The following is a 21888-nucleotide window of genomic DNA, read 5'->3' as shown; positions in this document are numbered from 1 at the left end:
TTCTCTTTTAGCTTTCCCAGAAGAAAAGGGTCCAAGTGCATTTACCTGTGTCTAGCCCAAGAGGCTAAAATTTTTTTTAACTAACCCTCTGTATTTGGTTCCTCTTACTTTTATCTAAAATGCTCATGTGCAGTGAAGATGCCAGCTATTTTGCTCCCAAGCAGGTTACCCTCAGCCCCCAGAATTATGATGCATTTGTGGTTTGGCTCAAAAATTCTTCAAGAAGGATTCTAAAATCTGAAGCACATTTTTATCAAAGCCTGTCTTCCCTCCCAGCACGGCTAATGAAAACGAAGGTCTCCTTGGGTGAAGCAGACTCCTCTTGAAGCAGCAGTTGAGGTGCTTGGTAGGAAGAAGCAGCAACTGTGTCTGTCTTTATAGCTTCGCCAATGACATGAGTGAGAACAGAGTCCAAGACTCTTGTCACCAGACATCAGCTGTGAAGAGAATTCGCCAGATCCCAGTCCCACGAGTATTGGAGGAATAGGAAAGATTCTTAGACATTCAGAAGGCTTGGCTTCTATAATTTTAACATTTCACAGATTTTTTTTCAACCCCAACTTTGCCTTCTGTTTGAAGGGACCACAACATCCACCCTGCTTCTATCACAGGGGGTTTTTGTGGCCATCAAATGAGAGAATACATATGTGAAAATGATCTGTAAACAATAATACACCATGAATAGCATGTATAAATTATTAGCATTAACTTAATCACCCTCAGGCAGTGCTAAAGCTCAGGCTGCAGCTTCAAGCAGCTCAGCAGTATCTTGCCTGCCGGATGTTAAAGCCTCTGACCCGGAGCTTCATTGCTCAACTTCTCAGGTGAAGAGGAGGTAGGATCCTGGCAGGAAAAAAAAAATCTAGGCACTTTTTTCTTCTAGAACTTTAAGTACCTGGCCCTAGTTTGATGAATTTGGATCTCAATATCCTCCAAATCAATTTCAAACTTGTGTAAGATTCTGGCAACATCTAGATACAATTGTGGAAGGACTATTATATAGAGTTTATTATTCATGCTCACATCACTTTGGGTCTGCAGGAGGAAGTGTTGATTAGCCAGGCTGGTAATTTGCTTTAAAAATGATTTTTTTCTGCCATCTCCTTTATGGTCTTTCTTTTCACAATCTAAGTTTTGCTCAGAATGGCATCTAGGGAATGAGAAAATTACCTGTAATTCTTGTTGCCGGATCTGAGATTGTCACAACAAGTAACTATTCTAAGATTGGAAACATCTAGAACAGGCTCCCTGGGGTGCTCCTAGCTTTCTTCTCTCCCTTCGTGACACAGTTCTCCCACGTTGGATCCTGGCAAGTCAGTCATCACAGTCACAGCTGGACTGCTGGGGGCTTCGCCACTGCCAGACCCAAGGGAGTGAGAAGACCCAACCAGGGCATTTGAAGAAAATATTTCACGACCCAAGGAAGCCTCAGAACCAACTGTTTGGGGGTATATCAGGGGTAAACTCTAATGCAACATTTCCCAAATGCTTCTGGTCACAGGACTTCCCTGAAATAAATTTTAAGGACAAATCCTGGCTTAATCCCCAATACAGAGTCCAATAATACATTTTAACAGCAATAGAGTAATTCTATGGCTATTATTTTTGGGAAACACTGATCTAGTAGAACAGACAAGTTTGGAGTCTAAAGAGCTAATTAGTTTGTAACTTCACTAGTGATTTATTTCAACAGCTATAAAGAAAAAAAAGTGGAGGGGTGGAGGAAGATTACAAATCTATGACTTCAGGCTTTTTCAAAGGTTGCCTTGGGTCTACGGATTACCTATGTGAAGTCTTTGCGCCTATTTAGAAATATGTACAGATGTGTCTGGGAATGCTCAGCATAAGTGCCTCGGCTCCCTTCCCACCCCCAGTCGGCACAGTCCTGCGCCAGGCGCAGTGAGAGGCTTGTGAGAAAGGAGGGAGGCCCATCATTTCAGCAAGCCTTGTGTTGTGTGAAGGGGGGTAGGCAGCACCCTCAAAGTTGCAGACCTAAATCCCTTGAGAATCAGATGCAGCGCTACCCCTGTGAGCATGCATAGCTGGACCAGCTGACCTGGACCACTCTGTCCATGACTAGTGTCCCCAGCATGGCCTAGAGAAGCAGTTCAGCTACTAGGGGACACCCCTTGCCTCCTGCATCCATGCCCCCTCCCCCCATGTCGCTGACTCAGTGGTGACTCACCAGCATGGCAGCTCATGAGCATCCCACTGGGTCCTCTGCCTTGCAGCTCTCCCCCTCTTAATTCACCTCTTTTTATTCTGGTTTTGAATATTGGCTTTTCAGATGACTGAACATATCTTTAAGGTGGAAGGACAAACAACACTTAAATATTAAAATATACTCACTTAAATTTAAAAAAACTTTAATTCTCTGGGTTTGCTGTCATTTTCCAGAGCAATGTCTCATGTTATAATTCATAAAATATCCTAATTCTTTCTTGGGCATGTCTCACTTCCCCTATTAAATTGCAGGGTCCCCAACCAAGGACAAAGACCATGACTTATCTTGTAGCCCTAAGAAAATCTAGGAAGGAAGCTAACAGAGACAAGCACTTTCTGTTAGGACACACGATTGAGGGAAGAAGAAACAAAGGGATGTAGAGAGAAAAAGCTGAGGTGCCACGGATGCCTCATCTCCTGTCCACATGCCCAGAAACAACTGTTTCTCTTGATGGAACACTTGGAAATCTGAGTGATGTTTACAGTCTTGCAGGGGACAAGCCAGCCCTCCCCACAGGTTCTTTCAGTAGCCTGTTATCTTTGTATTTTTGTGTCTGTAGTTTTGTTGTCTTTGGAATTGCAGGTTTCCAATTTTAATAACGCTTTCCCATTGCTCCGCCTCAACCTTCACCCATATCATACATGCCCCTGGCTAAGAAAAGCAATATTTTTGGTCTGTGCAGCTGGTGCTATGGGGCTCTTTGGTGGTGAGAAGCCTGCCACAGTGCTCAGTGTAGTGAGATAATAGCTACTGCCGCCGCCCAATATTCTCCAAAATTGCCTGAGCAAGTTGAAATCCAAAGCTGGTGACTAAGAAATGATGTTTTAACCATCTTTTCCACCTGAATTGGGGCCCAAACAGACACATTAGACCTAGGCTTTCAGAGCCCAGGAACACCAGCAAGGTTAAAACTCAGCACCAAGATTATGGCTCATGTCTTTCCAGTCCTTGGAAGTACAGGTACTGGGCTGAACTGTCCTCCTGGTTCCTCTGGGACAGCAGTGGGTAGTCCTTTTGTAGACCAGTTCTCTTCCAAGCAATAATACCAACTCACCTTTCTCACTCTCACCCAGGGGCGTCTTTATTTCATTATACAAGTATGACGATTCTGCAAATCCACGAAGTAATGGATACCAGTGGAATGGTATTTAAGAATAGGGCCTAGTTCCAATCAGGTGGCTCTGGAGAAGACCAAGGAGATGCTGAAGAAGGAAACTTGTCATGGTTGCCCATGGATCCACAGATGGAGAATGGATCCCTGCTGGGAGTGGGGGACAGCACTATCCTCTAGTGATAGGATCCAACTATGCACCACAGTAATAGTATGGAATGAAAAGCTTTGACAAATGTCTGTCAAAAAAAAACTGACACTATGAGACACCTCACTTTAGATGGAACAGGGATTCAACATTCAGACAAGGAGAAGTTAGCTTTTTCTTGAAGAAAAATAAACATTTAAAGACTGCACCAGCTTCTCATCCTTGTATAGGAATCAGCAATTTGGGCTGGACTCAGCTAGACAGTTCTTCTGTTGGTCTTCCTAGGCTAACTCATGTCTTTGCAATCAATTGAGAATAGCAGAATGTGGCTAGTCAACTGGGCCTCTTCTCTTGTTATGCAGCAGGATGGCCCATGTTTGTTCACTTGCTGGTGACTGCAAGGCTCCCAAGAGGAGAAAGAGAGGATAAGCCCCATGCACAAGAATTTTTCAAGTTTCTACCTGTGTAGCCCTAAGAAAATCAGCCCTGGATCCAAGATGGGGAGGAACAGATTGCATTTCTAGATGAGAAATTTGTGGTCATCCTTTCGTAACCTGTCCAAATTACAAAGTCCAGAAAGATCTAGCTGTGGGAATTCGGCAAAATCAATCATTTATTTAGGCCAGTGTGGGAGCAGAAGTGCTTCTTCCTGAGCAAGTGCTATTTCTCATGTCTCAAAAGCAGCTAGGGCAGCAGCCCGGTCAGGCCAAGAGATGCAGTTCTGTATCCCTGGGGTCTTGCAGTGCAGAGCTAGGCTGGCATAAACAAGTTATGTTAAATGAGGTACAAAACCAAAGAAGACAGAGTGGAGTTTGTAAGGAAAATGGCCCACAATCAATATATGAGGCCATATGTTTCCTTCCTCTTAAATTCTTTTTTATTTTTCTGCTTTGCATTACTACTTTTTTTCTTTTTCCTTCTCGTCTCTTACACGTGTGCATTTTAAACATTTATCAAAAGGCACCGGATGACAATATCATCAGAGTGCAGAGGGAGGCGGGGCTCTGTGTGTGGCACCAACCTGTGGAAAGTGCAGGAGAGGGGAGGAAAAGGAGAGCCCTTAATGTCCAAGACTCAGATGTCGACATGTACAGAAGAGAAAAAACAGTTCATGTTCTCAGAATGGAAATACCAATTAGACAGCTTTTCAAAAAAGATGTATTCCCTTTGTTTTGCTCAGGAGCTGTCATTCAGAACAGCAAAGTGAAATCATTTCTGTGATTGTCCAGCAGGTCACTGTCATGAGCTCACCAGAGGCCTTCCCATTTTAGTGTAACAACAGTCATTGACTGGTGACTGGGAGGTGATAGGGATAAAAGGTATATTTTGCCTGAAGCTATCTTCTGTTGTCAGTAGTGGCCTTCTTCTAGTGGCAGTAATAACGTCTTCTTTCTCTATCACGGCACAGACAGTAGAGAAAAGCATAGTGTAGGCAGCGGCAACATTTGGAAATTAGCAGTCCAGTGCTAATTCTCTTTCAGAATTGGTTTGGTTTCTCTTCAGCCTGGTTTGGCTGAGTGAGGAGATGGGGCAGAATGAACTCTGGGTGCGAAACACTATGTGTGAGGACTCTCTCACGCATAGTTGTTTTATCGATAAGTTTCTCAAACTAGTTAGATGGACACTGAGGTTTGGAATCAACTTCCCTCAAAGGTGTCTCCCATCCCTTGACAAAGCAGAGATCAGCATATCTTCCCAGGCGGTGGCCAGAAAAGGTCCCAGGCCTACTGACTCTCGGATTTGTGTCTTGTCCCCGTAGTCAGCTTGTGATTTCCAGTCATCCAGAGAGATGTCTTGAAAACAACATCAGACCACAAGGGACATCCTGGTTGGAAAGTCATTCTGAGGAAAAACAGAAAGAGCCCAAGTTAAACCACATGCTGATTAGAGAAAGTGTCCAAAAGAACAGATGGTTCCCTGAGAAGAGTCCACAGTCTGTTCACAGCTGACACACCGAGACCCAGGACATTTCACTAGACTGATGCTGAAGCCAACATACATCTGATGGAACTTAGTTCCAAGATCACAGAATAACTTCTTACCCCTTTGGGGCTAAGTACAGCACTTACAGCACCACAACAGGTATGGGTGATACCCCATAAAGGAGATACCCAAAAGATCCTTCCCTACTCAAGGTACTTAGAGCATCTCATTTTTCTACTTAAACAACAAAAGACATTCAGTTGCTTTTTTAGGGATTAATAATGTCAAAACCTTTTTCTGTTCATGTTCTCTCCCCACATTTTGTACACTAAGTGAAATGTCCAGCTTGAAATTGTGAAAAACAAAATGGTGGGAGAGGCAGGATAGTGAGAACAGGCCTTGGAGTGGCTATTTGATAACCCATAGTGAACCTCTGTGACTGTCCCCAATGGTTCTCAGGTGCACAGCTTGCAGTTTGGGGCTGAGGGATGGAATGGGCTGCTCTTGACACTTACGAGAGAAGGCAATAAACTTTACCTACGGCCACTTACAAAAGATGATTAAGTGGGAGTTTCACACAAGTTACAAACTCTCATCCAAAGAAGGTAGGGGGTGAGTAGGAAGCACATAAAACATGCATAGAACATTCTGCACCCAGAAGCCCACCGAAGGGTCTGTTGTGGTGATGTTTGCCTAGAATCCCTGATGCTAAATGCATCTTCAAGCTGGTCATTAATGACAGAATATCTGACAGCAGGTGCTCAGATAAAGTTGTTAAATTACAATGTTGATGAGGAAAAAAAAAATCCACATGATGCTGAACCAAATGACATTATTTGAGGGCTTGTTTCATTATGCTGTCATCAAGCTGAAAGTGTCTCCAAGAACTGATGGAGTCTTAGAGCACTTACTGAAGATCCACACACTTTCCACATTGCCCTTTTCAACTCTCCAGAGCTCCCTCCTTATTCACCTGTTCTCTACAAAGTGAGGGGGGAAACCAATCACTTCTGCTATCCGTGCCCCCCAGAGCAGGCTAACCCGGCTACCTCCATAGGCCCCCCACTGGCATCTGCATCTGTGGCGAGGGACCCTCCTGTTCAGCTCTCCAACCCCCCAGCCCCCACCTCAGGACTGCGACCCTGCCTGGTGGCTCCCCGCTCAGCCCCCGTGGAGGAGCAGCGCCAGACACGGCCTCACAGTTTTCTTGGTGGTCTCCTTTTTCCTCCTCTTCTCCGAGTTGCTGTGGAAGGACAGCTCGCGCCCACCGCGGTAGGACGGGCCGCGGCTCAGCTCGCGCTCACTGTAGGGCGGCAGAGCTTCGTCCGCCTCATCATCATCGTCGTCGTCGTCGTCGTCTTCGTGGCCGGACACGGCGGAGGAGTAGGTGGCAGGTGGCGACCAGGCGTAGTAAGAGGCGCTGCGCGGGCCTAGCCGCGCACTGAGCTTGGCGGGCGTCTCCAGGCTCCCGCCTCGGCTGGCGCCCTCGGGCCGGGCCTGGCGCTCGGGCGCGCCGCTGCGGTGCGCGTGGTCGTACTTGGGCACCGCGCTTGGCGTGCGGCTCACCAGGCGCGGCAGGTGCGCCTCCTCGGGCGGCCGCCGGCGCGCGGGGCTGTAGGCCCAGGCGCGCTCCGAGTCGCCCAGGGGCTCCCGGCTGCGGCTCCGCGGATAGTACTCCTCCAACGAGCCGTCGGGGTAGCAGCCCCCGTGCGCCCGGGACTCCGAGCGCTCGAAGCGGCTCCCGGTCCGGGCCTCGTGGCTGTTGCCATCGGCCCGGCGCGGCCGCGGCCCGTAGGAGTCAGCGAAGGCCGCCAGCTCGTCCATGGAGACGGCCGGCACCCCGGTGGCGAAGTTCTTTCGAGACAGCATCTCCGACTTGGACCGTGGCTGGCTGCGGGCAGAGGCGACACTGATTAGGTGGCCGGGCAACACCAAGGTGGCCAGTACTTGTTGGGATAGGGCCGGGAACAAGGGTGGGGAACAAGAGAGCCCACTGTGTTCTGGGACACGGCTAGGAGACCCAGGCATGAGACACAATTCTCTCCTCCTCCTTGGATGAATAATCTTGGGCACCTCAAACAGTAAAGTGGAGGGAGGAGATGAGGATTAGGGTTAAAATAAGTGGGGAGGGAATTGTATGGGGACTATAACCAAAATGAAAATGCATACATTGTGCAAAAATGAAAAATGATGTAAGAATTACATAAAATAAGATAATTAAAAAGAAAAAAAACAAACAGTGAGGTGAAGGAAACCAGAGCTCTCTTGAGTTTGGATCAAAAGGGAGTTGTGTGGATAAAAATGCTTTGTGTTTAGCTGGTGCTGAAAAACGTGCCCATAGCCTTCTGATTATTATTATTATATGATCTCTGGTTGCGCTCCTCGAACCCTCAAAGCCAGCAGGGTGGTGTGGCTTGCAGCGCACACACAGTGGTGGTCCAACTGGCCCCTGTAATGTTGGGTGACATACAGAGAGGCTTTTTTCTCCCTCAGAGCCAAGGGCCAGGCTACCTGTGGGGCAATAGGGGACCCCCCACAGTGGGTAGGTTTGAGAGAAAAGCAGTGTATATACTGTCCCTCCTGGTGAAGGACAGGTCAGTGGGGGAAGATGCAGTTCAGTGGGGATGTAGCCACACAAAACTGGATGCAAATTCTGGCTTCCCACATTCACTGTCCATGTGACCCAAGGGAAATTGTTTACCTGATTATCTGTGCTTTGCTGTCCCTGACTTAACAATGACATTCAGAGCTCTTGCTTTTAGAGTTAGGAGAATTAAATTCAACAATAAGTCTTCGGCATTTTACCATTCACATAGCAAATGACCCCAAATGATGGTGTTGATGACTGGCATTTTTAAGAGGTTACAGAATTAAACAGATGAGAAAGGGAAATCTTAACAAAGGCTCTAGAAAACCCATTTCAGAAGCCCTTGAATGACTACTTCTCCACGTGGTGTCACAGTGTCCTCCTGCTTAATAAAGGTGGGAAGGGGGTGTTCAATTGCTCTCAGAAGAGATGTGTCAGCGTAACCAAGAATGGGAGACAGAGATGCTATTGGGTTACAGCCTCATATTCACCCTCTCTCCAGTTGTAGTTTCCTCACACCCACCACCAAACTGCCCCTCTCCCCCCAGCTTTCCTCACCTGTGCCTGAAGCTGTCCCGATCCTCTTTGTTATATTCCATGGCTGAGGGCCCCCGGCTTGCCCCAGTGCTGCCTCCCATGGCACCTGACCAGTAGTCAGCATTGCTCTCCAAGTCCCCAGACATGGGGAATTGCTTAGTTCGCATCTGATGATAAGACTGGCGGAAGTTGCTGTCGTCCTCATGTAGGGAGCTGAGTTCTGAGATGGTGTTGTTATCTGTAGGGACAGAACCAGGCATGGCAGCTTTCTCCATGTTAGTATGAGAACTCAGTTAAAGGCAGAGACCAGGTCTGGAAAACTCCCACCTGAGAGCCTCAGTCTGGTCCAGATGGGTTGTAACCCTGCACCTAGTGGTGACTATATTCTTAGCTCAGCAGGAATGTGCTCTGGCTAGAAGCCCACTTGCCTATAGAGAGGGAGGCTTCCTACATGCTCTGTTCTTGGAATAGGAAAGAATTGTTATCGTTCCACCTAAGGCAGGCTTCCCAGAACTGGGGCTCTCTGCAGCAGGCCTCCTCCTAGTACATCATTGTCCTCGTTCAAATGTGTTCATGTTCTTGTATAATTCTGTGAAGAGTTGTGAGGATCCCAGGCATGCTGAGTCAAAAGGGGCAAAAAGAGAGAAGCTATAGATCAGAGAATTTTCTCTACTGCTGACCATGTCCCAGGATGGGGCCTTCAGAGCAAGTACTGTGCCATGCTTCCCATGCTTTAGCAGTACCCCAATCCCACCTCCTTCAGCTGTGCCCTGCTCCACGGAGCAAGGAGTCCAGAGAGCCAAAGAATGTGAACACCTACTGTCCATCCAGCCCCTTCTGGATGCTCATCCAGGAACCTGGAATATCTTCCCCAAATGGCACCATTTCCCAGAGGCCACCACGTATATATATGACCAGGGCCAGACAGGGCAGTTTTGGAGGAATGGGGAGAAAAAGGGGGGTGGGATGCACTTGTACTTTTGCCCCAATGAAAAATGTCAGTGGGTAAAGGGGGGCTAATCAAAGCTTTCTCATTTCCTAAGGTGGCCTAAGTAGTTTTTTGCAAAAGCACTTGTGAACAAGTACTGGAATCACAATCTGGAAGGGGGAAAAACAACTTATTTATAGAACTTTGAAGTGGATTGAATTTCATTTTACTTAAAAAACAAATCTAGTGAATATATTTGTAATGTAACTGAATCCATTTGTTTTCTCAAATCCTTTGGTTAGAACTTCAAAATATTATCAAAATCAACATTTACAAGATATAAGGCCTGGCTGTGCCGGGATAGTTAAGCCAAGACAGGCTGCGGGAAGCCCTGTGTGTGTTTCACATTCCCCTCTATTTCTCCTCGCTTCAACAGTCTTGGGAGGAGCAGAGAATTTTTGCTGGTTCCTACCCACCAACTGGGGAGAGGGCTCCCCCCTACCTCATAAACATAGTCTTGTGGTTTGCTTTCACCAGGACCCAGGGCTAACTGTGAATACCACTCTGTAGGGTCATGCGATCAGCTGGACAACTTCTTATACCTTTTTGTAGGTTTTGTAATTGTTAAACCTATTCTTCCTCTGAAGGAGAATGGACTAGTTTGTGCTTACTTTAAAGGAAAATAATTCATATACTGTTGATTAATAAAATTGAGAACCTTCTTTCTCTCTTAATCCCTTTCTCATAATCCAGGAAATTAGAGAATTCTAATTTCCACACAGAAAAGAACTTTAAAATGTACCAAGTAAGACTACTGAAAATTCACATTGTTGGCTCAGAACTTTCCTTAAACTTCTGGGCATATTGGACCTTTTCCATTTCTCCAGATAGTGAGTGTTCTCTATTTTACCATTGTTAATAATGGACTATCTAGGTTGTATGAAGTACTAACGTTTCTACCACACTAAACACGATGTCAACATCTCACTTTGCAGGCACCCATTTATGGAACCCTAGGACAGGATAGGCAAACCTTTTCTGTTATGGGAAAGATAGTAACTATTTTAGATTTTGCAAGCCATACTGTCACCGCTATTAAACTCTGCCATTGTAGTATGGAAAAGAGTCGTAGAAAATATGGAAGTGAAACGGCGTGACTGTGTCCCAACAAAACTTACAAAAAGAGAAGGTGGAATATGTATACCTTGGGAACTGTTGAATGATGACCCTGTACAAGGATTCTAGATTAAAAACATGCCAAGAGCAACCCCCCACTTACAAGGGGCAAGGACAATGAGTGTCATCATAGCTAGCAAATTCATGTGCCAGATCCTGGAACTCCCAATTCTTATAGACTGCCCAATTCTTATGACCCCCTGGAGGCAACCTGAAACCACGACATGATCCCTTTTCCATGATCCACTCGAGGGTTTGTTTTGCTCTCAGTGATAGAACCTCTCCAAGTGATGCAAACTATATTCCTGCTTCATCTCCATGCAGTTAATATAATATCAGCAGGCGGGATCCAGTTCTGCTCAGGCACTGAATACAGGCACTGTTTACTTTCTTCTCTGCCTCCTGGATTCAATAACTTAGTCTCTTCTGGCTCCAGAATTCTAAAGTCCTGTGAGCTAGACGACTGTAGTCTCTCAACAGAAACCACACTACAAAGTTGCTCAGTTTCTTGTGTGAAAACCAAAGGACTAATTCTGATTCTGTCACTTTGACACTCTGAGCTTCTGTTTTCTTTTCTATATATGGCAAAGGGCAGCCAAAGCCACCCCTAAAATCCCCTAGTATGCTAGCATTCCATTACCTTATGACCATTATACCCAAAGCTTCTGGAAACCATGTAACCAAGTAGATTCCATCTCAACTAGGCTCTGTTCCTTAGTTATAACCTTAGTTTTAAACTTTTTCTCTGAGCTGTGAGAGTCTCAGATTCCCTCCAAAGGCTCCTTCTCCTTGATCTTGGACTATCTCTGTCTCTGTCCCCTTCCAGGGATCCATGACAACACCGTTACAACTAGCTTGTCAAGTGCAATGACATCTGCATTCCTGACATTCCAATCTGGAGATGGTCTTTTTATAGTCAGTGTGGTGGGAGGATGCAGCAATGGATGCAACTCAGACAGGATGAATATAGAATTGCAAACCAGGAGGAATATGTTGTCCTTAATCTGCATAAAGCTCCTCTAGTCTGGGACTGTTTCCCCAACAATTCCATCAAGCCTGTCACTGGTTCCAAGGCAGGAGGGTTCCAAGAGAGAGCCATAGCAACCTCACTTCCTGCCCTCTCTGACAATTAGCAGTCCATGTCAGACCAGCCCAGGGCTGCCTCTCCTGATGGTAATTTGGAGTTCTCCCCAAAGAACCAGCTGAGTCAGCTGCAAAGTCCCCAAGGGCTGGGGTTAGGAGTTGGGGCACCGCCACCTGCAGCCTCAATAATTGAAAAGTTCCTTTGGCAAGAGAGGTCACCTCTTTGTTTGCCCTTTAGTGATTGCTGTTGGAACGTAGGTCTCTCTTCGGGAGTCACTTGGCAGACTGGTCTTGTCACTGAGGCCTCCATGAAGCAAGTCAGCAGCTGGATTGTTCAATGCTAGGGCCCCTTTCATGTTTGAAAAATTGATACTCGAGGGTCTCTCTAGTGGCACAAGGGGTTAAGTCTCAGCACTATGAAGCTATCCCACAGCCACTACAGCAGGAGTTAGAGCCCCAGCTGGGGGTGACCCACATGGCACAGCAGACCTCTCCTGTCTCACCCGCGTTCTCCTCAGCAGTGTATTTCAGTAGATCTGCCTGTTCTGCTCCGCATTCTGTCTCTGGAATCCTCTCACCCCCCTCCCCTTCACCTTTGACCTGTACCCCAGCTCTTGTATGCATAAAATAAATAAATCTTTAAAAAAAAAAGAAAGAAAAATTGATACTCAAGCTTCCATATCTTAAGTCACTATTTTGAAGATATTTTAGAGGGAGTAGTAGGAAAAGACTCTTAATAAAACATTTCCTACCCCAGGGTTGCACGGCCTCAGCAGCACTGGCTGCCCTTGGAGAGACACACCATAAACTGGGGTGATACCCGATATGCTACTTTATACCTGATGCCCCCTTTCCTCCCCTCTTTGTTCTCAGAACTACTTTCTTCAGGATGATGTCACCAGTGCTCATGTTAAAGTTTTGACTCTGAATGCTTGGGGCTGCCAAAGTTTGGAACTCCCCCAAATCTCCTGTAGCTAGGAACCCCTGCAGGAGGCACAGATCATATAAAACTGAAAGATGCTCACATCTGCCTCTCATCCTTCTGGCTGGATCAAACTGAGCCAGCTCCTTCTCGACATAGTATAGGACCTTCATGGAGTCTCTCTCTTTGTCAGCTTGGATCCGATAACCTTTGCGAACTGTTGGGAAAAGGACAAGCAGGTAAGTTGAAAGCATCAGAGCAAGGAAGCCTGTTTATTCTACCCTATAGAAAAATAGTGCTCACTTAAACAATTATTCTTTTTGAAACCAGCCAGAAAGAGTAATCTGTATTTATCCATATGGAACCATATCTGAGAGCCCCATTATCAGATGGTTCCACTGGAATGGGGACTAGCAGGCCAGCCACCAAAGTCTCTTACAGTATTTTTAGTCATTCGTCAATCTTTACTTTGTATCTCTGGACTGCGATGGTTCCATGCTGAGCTCACCTTCTCAAAGCATGGGGAAGTCTACTCATGCTACAAAGTCCACTTTCTCAATCATTCTGTTGTGTGAAGAGCACGCCTTTGTTTGGTGGGGGCACATGTGATACCCAAACAACAGGGGCTGGGACATAGGTAACCTGGAAGCCTCTAGTTGCCTGGGAGATGATGTGAAAATTCTAGAACTTGGTGGTCCATGAGAGTTAGTATTACATGACACGATATATATCATTAGTAGAAAATAAGATGCAAAAATCCATGGATCACTAGCAATGGGGTTTCATTTTATTTCTTTAGCACTTTCCTCTTGGGAAAGAGAATATCATATTTTAGACATGATTAATTCAACCTGCTGCTACGTGGTTCCAAGCAGGTGTTGTTTTCAGAACTTAATAAAAAACAAAGCTAAAGCATGACAGATAATACCATTACCCACATGCCCATCACTCATCCTGGCAGGGACAAAGGCTGACAAGCCCTGTATCACTGAAGTACCAGTTTAGTCCAATGCTAGCCTCACGGGTGACCAGACACAGGCAGTTCTAATCATCACAGACGAGAGGGAGAGGGGAAAAGCAAGCAGGGAATGAAGGGGATGGGAACAGAACAGTAATGGCAAGACAATACTTACTGGGTATTGAAAATGCACGAGATACTGGGCTAAGTGCTTTGCACATTTGCTTCTCACAACCACCTAAGGAAGTTACTATTTTTAGCTACATTTTATGGTTGAGGAAACTTTGGCTCAGGTGGGTTTTATAACTTGCTCAGGAATACTGAGGTCTGACCATTTTGGACATCTTGCCTCTCTGGAGTTAAGGAACAGAGGTAGTGCAGAGTGATAGAAAAGGAAGCGGAAAAAGCAGAGTCCGGGGTAGAAAATGCTTGTAATAGGGTTGTGGGTGGTATGGTCTGGGCATGGCCCCATCTTCCAGTCTGCTAGGACTGTACAACCTCTGCTCCCAAAGTCAGGCAGATACCACCAAGAAGTCACATCACTGCACGTGCCTCTGGAGAAAATCCTGCTTTCCCTTCTCTGATTGTGTTACCCTGGTCAAAGCTCCCACACAAGCCATGTACATGAAAGATTAAAATATAATATTCCAGACTCTAATCACAGCCTTGGCATTGAAGACTGAGAAGCCACCCACACAGCCATTCGCAGGTGCACTGACTTTCTATTTGAGAACATGCTGGGCAGTCCACATTCATTTCAAACTGTGGAATTACTTTAAAAAAATGCCATGAAGTACACGCTTCTTAGTGGCACCTTCTCCTGGAGGTTAGAGCCATAATCCTTATGCAGAAGCAATTATTAGCAGAAATGATTTTATTTATCAAGCTACACCCTCTTCAATCTCTGCAGAGGCGTTTACAGAGTAGTACAGACAGTTCAATTAAAATGCAATTATCCCACGGAAATGCTCTGTCTGTTCCGAGGCAGTTATGTCTGATGGATGAAACACAGGGCTGGGAGGCTGGTTCTGGCACCTTGTGGGCATGCTCTGGTGTATTAGGGACTTCAAATCAAAGGCCCCTACCTGGGATTCAGTTTTCATGTCTAAAAAATACGACTAATACTCCTCACCCTTTCAGTGATCTCATAAAGAAGAGAAGAAACAAAGATCAAATCAGCAGAGCACTTGGAGTTCTGTGTAATTATTAAGGTCGGCCCAACGTCGCTTCATCCAAAAGGCTTGCTTCGATGTTAGTAGCTACAAAAGTTCTACTGCTTCTCTTCTCTGCGTTTGGCTCCTACCTTACAAATCATTTACTTGGAACCTTCATTATGGCCCTAAGTATAGTCTAGCTGGTTTCAAACTCCCCCAAAGATTCTTGGAGGAAAGGAATCCTTATCATTCTGGATCAGTGTAAAGTTCACTTAATAAATGTTTGCTGAGCTCGAGCTTGAGGATGGGGATAGGGTTAAAGATTTCTTTAGAAAGTATTTTCATTAGTATTTCCCTCCCTAAACTATTAAGTTCCTGAGGACAAGGACCAGTTCTCTGTATCTCCATCCCTAGTACCTAGTACAGAGCCCAGCATACTGTAGACGCTTAAAATGTATGTTTGAATGAATGAATGAATAAATGAATAGAAATTGGAAGAGAAGCTATGTTATAAGGGATTACAAAGTAAGGCAGAAGAAGCTATGTGGGTGGTTTGTCGGAGAATTTTCACCAGGTAGGGGAACACTTGAATGGCAGCTTGAGGGAAGAGCAAAGTTTAGATAAATTTTCCTGTTATTACTAGTGATTCTTTTTTAAGTAGAGAAAATGACTATGTTTGCAGGCATTAGAAGTAGGATCCAGTCTACCTGAAGCCATGGCTTTATTTAGGTGGCCTTAATATATGAAGCAGAGATATGCTAAGCATTTGGTAATAATGAAATGGGGGAGAGGAGTGGGAAGTGGTGTCATGTGGGACAATGTACCAGCTGTCCCCTGGCAGTGAGAGATGGCCGCCATCCTGAGCGACAGCTGGAAATCTGTTAACAGCAACTTCAACCGGAGCTTAGATTGTTTTCTGTGTCATTATAACAAATTACATTCCTCATTTAAGAGGCAGATTTGATTATGTATTTATAGATTATCATGTCCCTGAAAAGTTATAGTAACTTTACAGCCTCCAATGAGGATGGCAGTTTTGTCTTAATACTGCTGAGACTCCACTGTACTAGCTTTGACTGCTCACTCATACCAGCCCTTGACTTCAGAGAGCAAAATCCCTCTAATTTGTCAAAAAAAAAAAACAGAGGCAAAGTATTGATCCTTAGACTTTAGAGATATCATTCACTTGGTTTCAGTAACTAAAAAGCAAAGCAGTTCTTTTCAGAGCTGTTGCACTTGGTTTCGTTATGGGTTTGGGTTTGCTGCACACTAGAATTAATTTTCTCATCTTGGTAGACTCTGGCTGAGTGTGACAGCTGCACTCCAGGGCAGATAAAACACCAGAAAACATTTCACGATCCCACCAAGCAGATGAGACTTTTCCTTCTCTGAGAACAGTCTTACCATATATTGCATTGAAGAAATTTTTGCTCATTTTATTTCTATTCACCAGAACCCAGAAAACACTCTGCTAGACAATAAATTCCTTGAGGGGAAATTTGTAAGCACCCATTAAATTTTTCTTGATTTGAAAGCAAATAGGGTGGTGTCAGGTTGATTTTTATTTGTAATTTGCCTGAAGACCAGAGAACTCTCTGATGTGTGGTGATATTTTGATGAGAAAGGTCCTAGTTTCGCATTTTTGGGGAAATGACTTTTTCCTCAGTGATGTTTTAGTTTAGGGTTGATGGATGATTTATTTTCTCTTTTCAAGTTCAGTGTGGCCTAAGTCCTTGGCTGAGGATGGCTCTTCATACTTCAACTCCTCTAATTTATTATCAGCGTTGGCAACTTTGATTTTACTGAGAGAGGATATTGGGATATTCACTTTGATGCCAAACTGTAATTTCAGAAATTCTTATTGTTAAAAGGATTTGATCTGATACTTCTGACCCAATTAAGGCTCTACTATTTTTCAGCTAATTTCCAACTAAGAGTTAAATCCAATGTATAAAACTTGGCAGATAAAGTCTCTTTAAGGCAGATATGCATGGACGTAGCCTTGCTTCTCCTGTCCTGTGTTCATGAGCAAAGTAAGGCTGTTTATGGGTAATGGAACAGCTGCCAGATTCCACCCCCAGGGTGGCAGCAGTTGTGGGAGAAGTGATGCTTAAAATTTGCATATTCTCTGTATACATACAGTAGGCATATATATATAGACACACACATCCTTATTAGTTTTGAAAATGACATTTTAAAACCCTGCTTGCCTACTCAATTCTTTTTGCAAGAAGTATCTGTGAAGGCCAGGTAGATATGAAAATTAAAAGGATGAGAGAGCAAGGTAAGAGTTGATGTGGAAAGACCAAATAGAAGGTAACTACATTAATCAAAGGGGGAGACAATAATATCAAAGACTAGGAGAGTTGTAATGAAGATGGAGGAAAGGAAACCAACTCAAGGTTATTTTGAGGTACTGTTGTAGAGCAACCCCGATACAAATCATTTCCCCCTAACAGTACAATCAGCAAGATTTGGGGACCTCTTAGATGAGGGAAGAGAGGAAGAGATAAGGATGAAGTCCCAGTTTCTGGCTTGGGTTACTAAATGAAAAAGGGTGTCATCCACTGAGATAACAAATGTGGGAGCTGGTTTGAAATTGAGAAATAATAGATTAATTCTACTTCCTTCAGGGTAAGTTTAAAATGCCCTCAAGATATCCTGGTGGAGTTGTCTAGAAGGCAGCAGTCTATGTGGCATTGAAGAAGAGAAAAGAGGATAGGGTTGGGAGTCATCAGCATACCAATGAGGACTGAAGCTGCAGGCATAGATACAATTTCCCAGGGAGAGGACACCAATATCTTGGAGATAGACAGAGGGAGAACATCCTGGACACAGCAAGATAAGTGGAAAAATTACAAAAGTCCAGAGTGGATGAAGGCCGAGCAAGATGAATGGATAAAGGATAGATAGCAAATGCTTTTGAGAAGTCAAAGGAGGAAAGGATCTGAAGAGTATCTATTAGATTTAGCAAAAAGGCATACTTGGCAAGAGCTGGTTTTTGGAGTGGTGAAAGCAACAGAACAGAATTTAGTTGAAGAGTAGGTGAAAGCTGAGGAAATGGAGACATTAAATATTCAAAACTCTTTCAAGGAGTTTGGCTATGAAAAGGGCTATAAAAAAAAGAGAAGTAACATCAGAAGACAAAGTTTTTATAATTGTATTGCAATGGGAGAAATCTGAGCATATTTTGAAAGCTAATAGGAAGGAGTCACTCAAGAAGGAAAGGCTGCAGTTGTGAGGTGAGAACAGAGAAGCATGTGGATATTCAATATAGCGAGAAACTTGACAACCATGAAGGGGACAGATCCAGAGCAGAGCAGGATCTTTTGTTGTAACAGAGGTCTCAAGGAGCTGCTATGAAGAATGGGAGAAGGAATCAGGGTGCCTCTTATCTCTCTCCCAACTGGTAATCAAGTGGTTATCCTATACATAGCTCATCAACGATGCCTTTCAAATGCACAGAATGTTCAAAAGTGTATTGTGTACAAATGTAATCTGGAAAATGACTGTTGCTAGATGATTACCCTAAAATTGAAGTAGCATATAAATATAAAATAGGCTAAACTCACATCTTTACAAATCAGCATTTCTTAACATTTCAAACATTCTTTAAAGAATAACCTACATGGAACAATGGCCAAAGTCACCTTTTTTAAAAAAAAAAATCTTCTTATATCATTGTATCATTCTCACTAATTCTGCCTGTGAAACTAAGTGTACAGACATGTTCCTTGGGGGCTGGGGGTGGGTGTGAGGAAAATTGTGAAGAACTCTGTCCTGACTCAACCAGCCAGATAATGATAACATGGGCCAGACTAGCTGTGGCCAACACTGGCTGTTACCTTCCTCTCTCTCCTTGTTACCAGAACCCTGATTTTGTTATTCTCCAAGGTGGTTAGGTGTTCAGACTTAAGAGATAAGCTTGGTTAGTCTGAGCCAAGATGGTTTAGGAATGGGCACAGAACACAGAATTCTTGCCAATAACATTGTAAGGAGAGGACTGTGGAAGCTGGAGGGAAACATGTCTTTTTCCATTTCTGAATGCATTTAGCTGCTGGAAGTCTGGTCATCATGGCGTCACAAGGGGAGCTGGCCTAGGAGGACAGAGGATGCTCAGGATGACAGGACAAAAGATAGGAAGAATCAGGTCCTGCAGCAATGGCATGTGAACTGTTCAACTGACCAACTTTAGAGCCACCCCACCTTAAGGTTTTTTGCTATGTGAAACAAATAAGACATTGCCCTTTTTTTTTCAAGTGATTTTTAATTGCCTTTGGTTAGTATGGCAGGCTGGGGCCAAAATGATTTAACTGCAACCAGTAGAAACTGGAAAAAGGCTGAAAACAGGAGAGAAGTATCAGTCACTCTATAAATAAGAATCATTTCATGGTAAGAATCCATTAAATAAGAAGAGGGACAGAGTTCTGACGGGAGGGAAGAAGAAGAGGGAAAAAAGAGATATCAGCAAGTAAAGTGTGTGAGACTCGTTCCATTAGTGTCCTCACCATCTTGTGGGGAAATGGACTATGTCATCCTCATCTCTAATTCCCTCTGTGTCCTTGATCATTAACTTTTACTTCTGAGTCTGTAACTTATTCCCAATCTCCAAAGTCAGAATTCTACTCATGGCTCCAGAGAAGGAAAACACAATAGCACTTACTCACTGGGGATCTCCATTTCTTCCACCGCTGGGCCCTGACAGGTCACTAAGTGGGTGCATGCACATCCCCACCCCCACTGAAAGCAGGGGGGCACACTCATGTCAAGAGCTTTAAAAAACGATCTTCTAAATCTTCTACACACATAATCCTAATCTTCACCATCTTGTCATCCTGGGAGGCCTCCAAGAAAGCTGCTTTAAAGGCTCTCTCTCCTCTACTCCTGCTGATAACCACAAATTCATCATGCCCCACAAAGGTGCTAATCTTTACCCAAATAAGCTCTCCTTAGCAGTGATTTCATTTCCATCTGTGATCGGTAGCACTAGACAGAGCGGAGTCATCTGGAGCCTCCCTTCACTTCATTTCCTAAAGTCTTATTGTTTCCTCTTTCAAAGCATCTCTCAGATTCACCCACTCATTTCAACTCCCATTTCTCTATCATCATTCAGGAGCTCACAAGTCCCACCGGAACCACCTTGGTCACATCTCAGCTTGTGGTCTCTACTGCCTTGTTCCTCCACCGTCACTGTCACTGGCCTTGTCAACAGGCCACCTTCTCCACCCTGGGATCTGCCTGCATTGATTGGCTCCTCGCTCACTCATGGCACCAAGCCCCAGACCTTCTGGAGGGGTTTCAAGGCCCTTCTACTCTGGCTCCACACACCCTTCTGCTCTCTTCTGATCAGGTCAGGCAAGTCAGACCCGGCCACACTGTGTTCTGTGGCTCCATACTTCTGCCAAGCTGGCTTCGTGTGGGTGCTCAGCACCTGTCCCTCGTACTAGCAATCCTCATTCCTCCAGGCGCAGCTCAAATCTCACCTCCGCCCCACGACTTTGCACCACTCCCGCTCTTTCTCTTTGAATTCCCAGCACCATCCCTTTAGCATCTAATCATCCTAAAAAAGAAAGTCCATTCTTCTTTTCCCTGAGGGGGCCATGCTGCTTATGACACAAACCAGGTCCTACAGTTGGTGGCCGTCATAGAATCTGCCACAGACCTGGGCACTAGGCAGGGAGGTCAGAGTTATGAACTGAGTGGCCGACATTCAAGGGGAACCATGCCTCTGCGCTTATCGTGTTAGTTATGAGGGAGCGTGGGGGGAAAGCAGGGGCCTGCTGCCCCTGGAAAGCCTGCCGTGCACTCCAGAGGTAGTAGATAGAGCTGCGAGGGTCTGTCGTGGGACAATCATTTCCTAAAGAAGCATCACTGAGCTGATGGTTCTTATCAGCAAGAAGCAAAGCGGCAGCCGAGAGCAGCATGGGGCAGGGAGGTCTGGAACTACATTTACCACTGTGGCTTCCTCCAGTGGAGTCACTCGGAGCCAGGGGAGGTGGGTGCGGCTTGTCCATCGGCATGCCAGATGAGGGGGCTCCTCCCAAGGGGACAGAGGGGATGGAGTAGGGGCCAGGGACACCGGAGATGGAGGGAGGGTACCCGGCCTTTGCTGCTTTCCCTGCTTCATACACTGTGGAAGGAGATGAAGAGCAAAAGAGATTATATTGTCCCACCCTCCACAACCCTCAGACCAAACATCCCTGAGGATGTACTTTAGGGAGGCTCAGGTGTGTGCCTCTGTGTGTATGTGTGTGTGTGTGCATGAGCACACGAAAGTGTGCACTCACCTAGACCTGAATTGATTCATTAGACCCACTCTCCCCCACTTTCTTGGACTCCTCCAGCTCTGCTGAAAAGCACCGACATACGGAATTACAGTGTTTAGTACCTGGCAACCGAGTAATTAAGCGGTTCTGGGAGTTGTCACAGCAGCCGCCTCAGTGACAGCAGCAGCCCACTCTTATCCACATTGCCTGTTGGCTGCCTTCCCCCTCTGGAGGAGGCCTGGCACCCGGGTTGCCCAGGACCCCTTCTGGGAGGATCCTGGCCCTCTTCTAGAGAGGCCCAGCAGGCAGTGGACATGCACCTGGCCCTGCTCTGTGATCTCAAAAGCACTGACTCATGCCAACCGCTCTACTCAAGGTACCAAAGACATATATGTGTCTCCTTCCTTCAAGCTGTGTTTGCCTCATGGCAGGTTTGCCAAATTGAACACTTACAGGCTTGGCCGGTAAAGCAAAACTGTGAATCACTAAGTGAGGACGAGTGCCTCTGTGGCCCATTTTGTCATGGGAGTAAATAAAAGTCATCTGTGGCTGGATGGTCCCCAAAAGCACATTTTGCACATGCTGCTATAAAGAAGACAGGTTCCTTGCCTGTGCACGGCATGACCAGAGATGGAGGCTCCAGTCTGAATGCCCCCAAGGAGAGGGCACAGCCTGACTGCACAAGCTCACCATCCTGAACTGGCCCTTCCTGTCGTCACTAGTGTCCATGGGGATTCCAAGTACAGGGTGACAGGTGTGGATAAGAAACATGGAGGGATGCACGGGGGTGAGAAGGCAGACAGGATGGTCACTGCTGGGAGCTGGGGGCTCCGAGCAGAGGAAGGAGTCTGGAATGACTGACTTTGGGGGA

General features: G+C 45.4%; 1 protein-coding gene and 1 pseudogene across 2 annotated transcripts in view; one reads left to right on the top strand and one right to left on the bottom strand.

The window, feature by feature from the left end:
* The window catches only part of LOC311182427 (glyceraldehyde-3-phosphate dehydrogenase-like), a 264611-nt pseudogene that overhangs the window by 192680 nt on the left and 50043 nt on the right, over positions 1-21888 (top strand). The window lies entirely within an intron of this gene.
* Positions 5290-21888, bottom strand: part of ILDR2 (immunoglobulin like domain containing receptor 2) — a gene marked incomplete at its 3' end in the record, with an annotated part of 56120 nt that continues 39521 nt past the window's right edge. The window contains exons 6-10 of the mRNA XM_084251189.1: positions 20705-20881; positions 12743-12856; positions 8552-8768; positions 6607-7297; positions 5290-5325 (exon numbers count right to left, since the gene is read on the bottom strand). Coding sequence (XP_084107315.1) covers positions 5290-5325; positions 6607-7297; positions 8552-8768; positions 12743-12856; positions 20705-20881 — 1235 coding nt within the window. The remainder of the gene's footprint in view (positions 5326-6606; positions 7298-8551; positions 8769-12742; positions 12857-20704; positions 20882-21888) is intronic.

Source organism: Talpa europaea (genome assembly GCF_964194135.1).
Source record: "Talpa europaea genome assembly, chromosome: 12".
NCBI classification, from domain to species: domain Eukaryota; kingdom Metazoa; phylum Chordata; class Mammalia; order Eulipotyphla; family Talpidae; genus Talpa; species Talpa europaea.
This window is presented reverse-complemented; position numbering and strand designations above follow the sequence as displayed.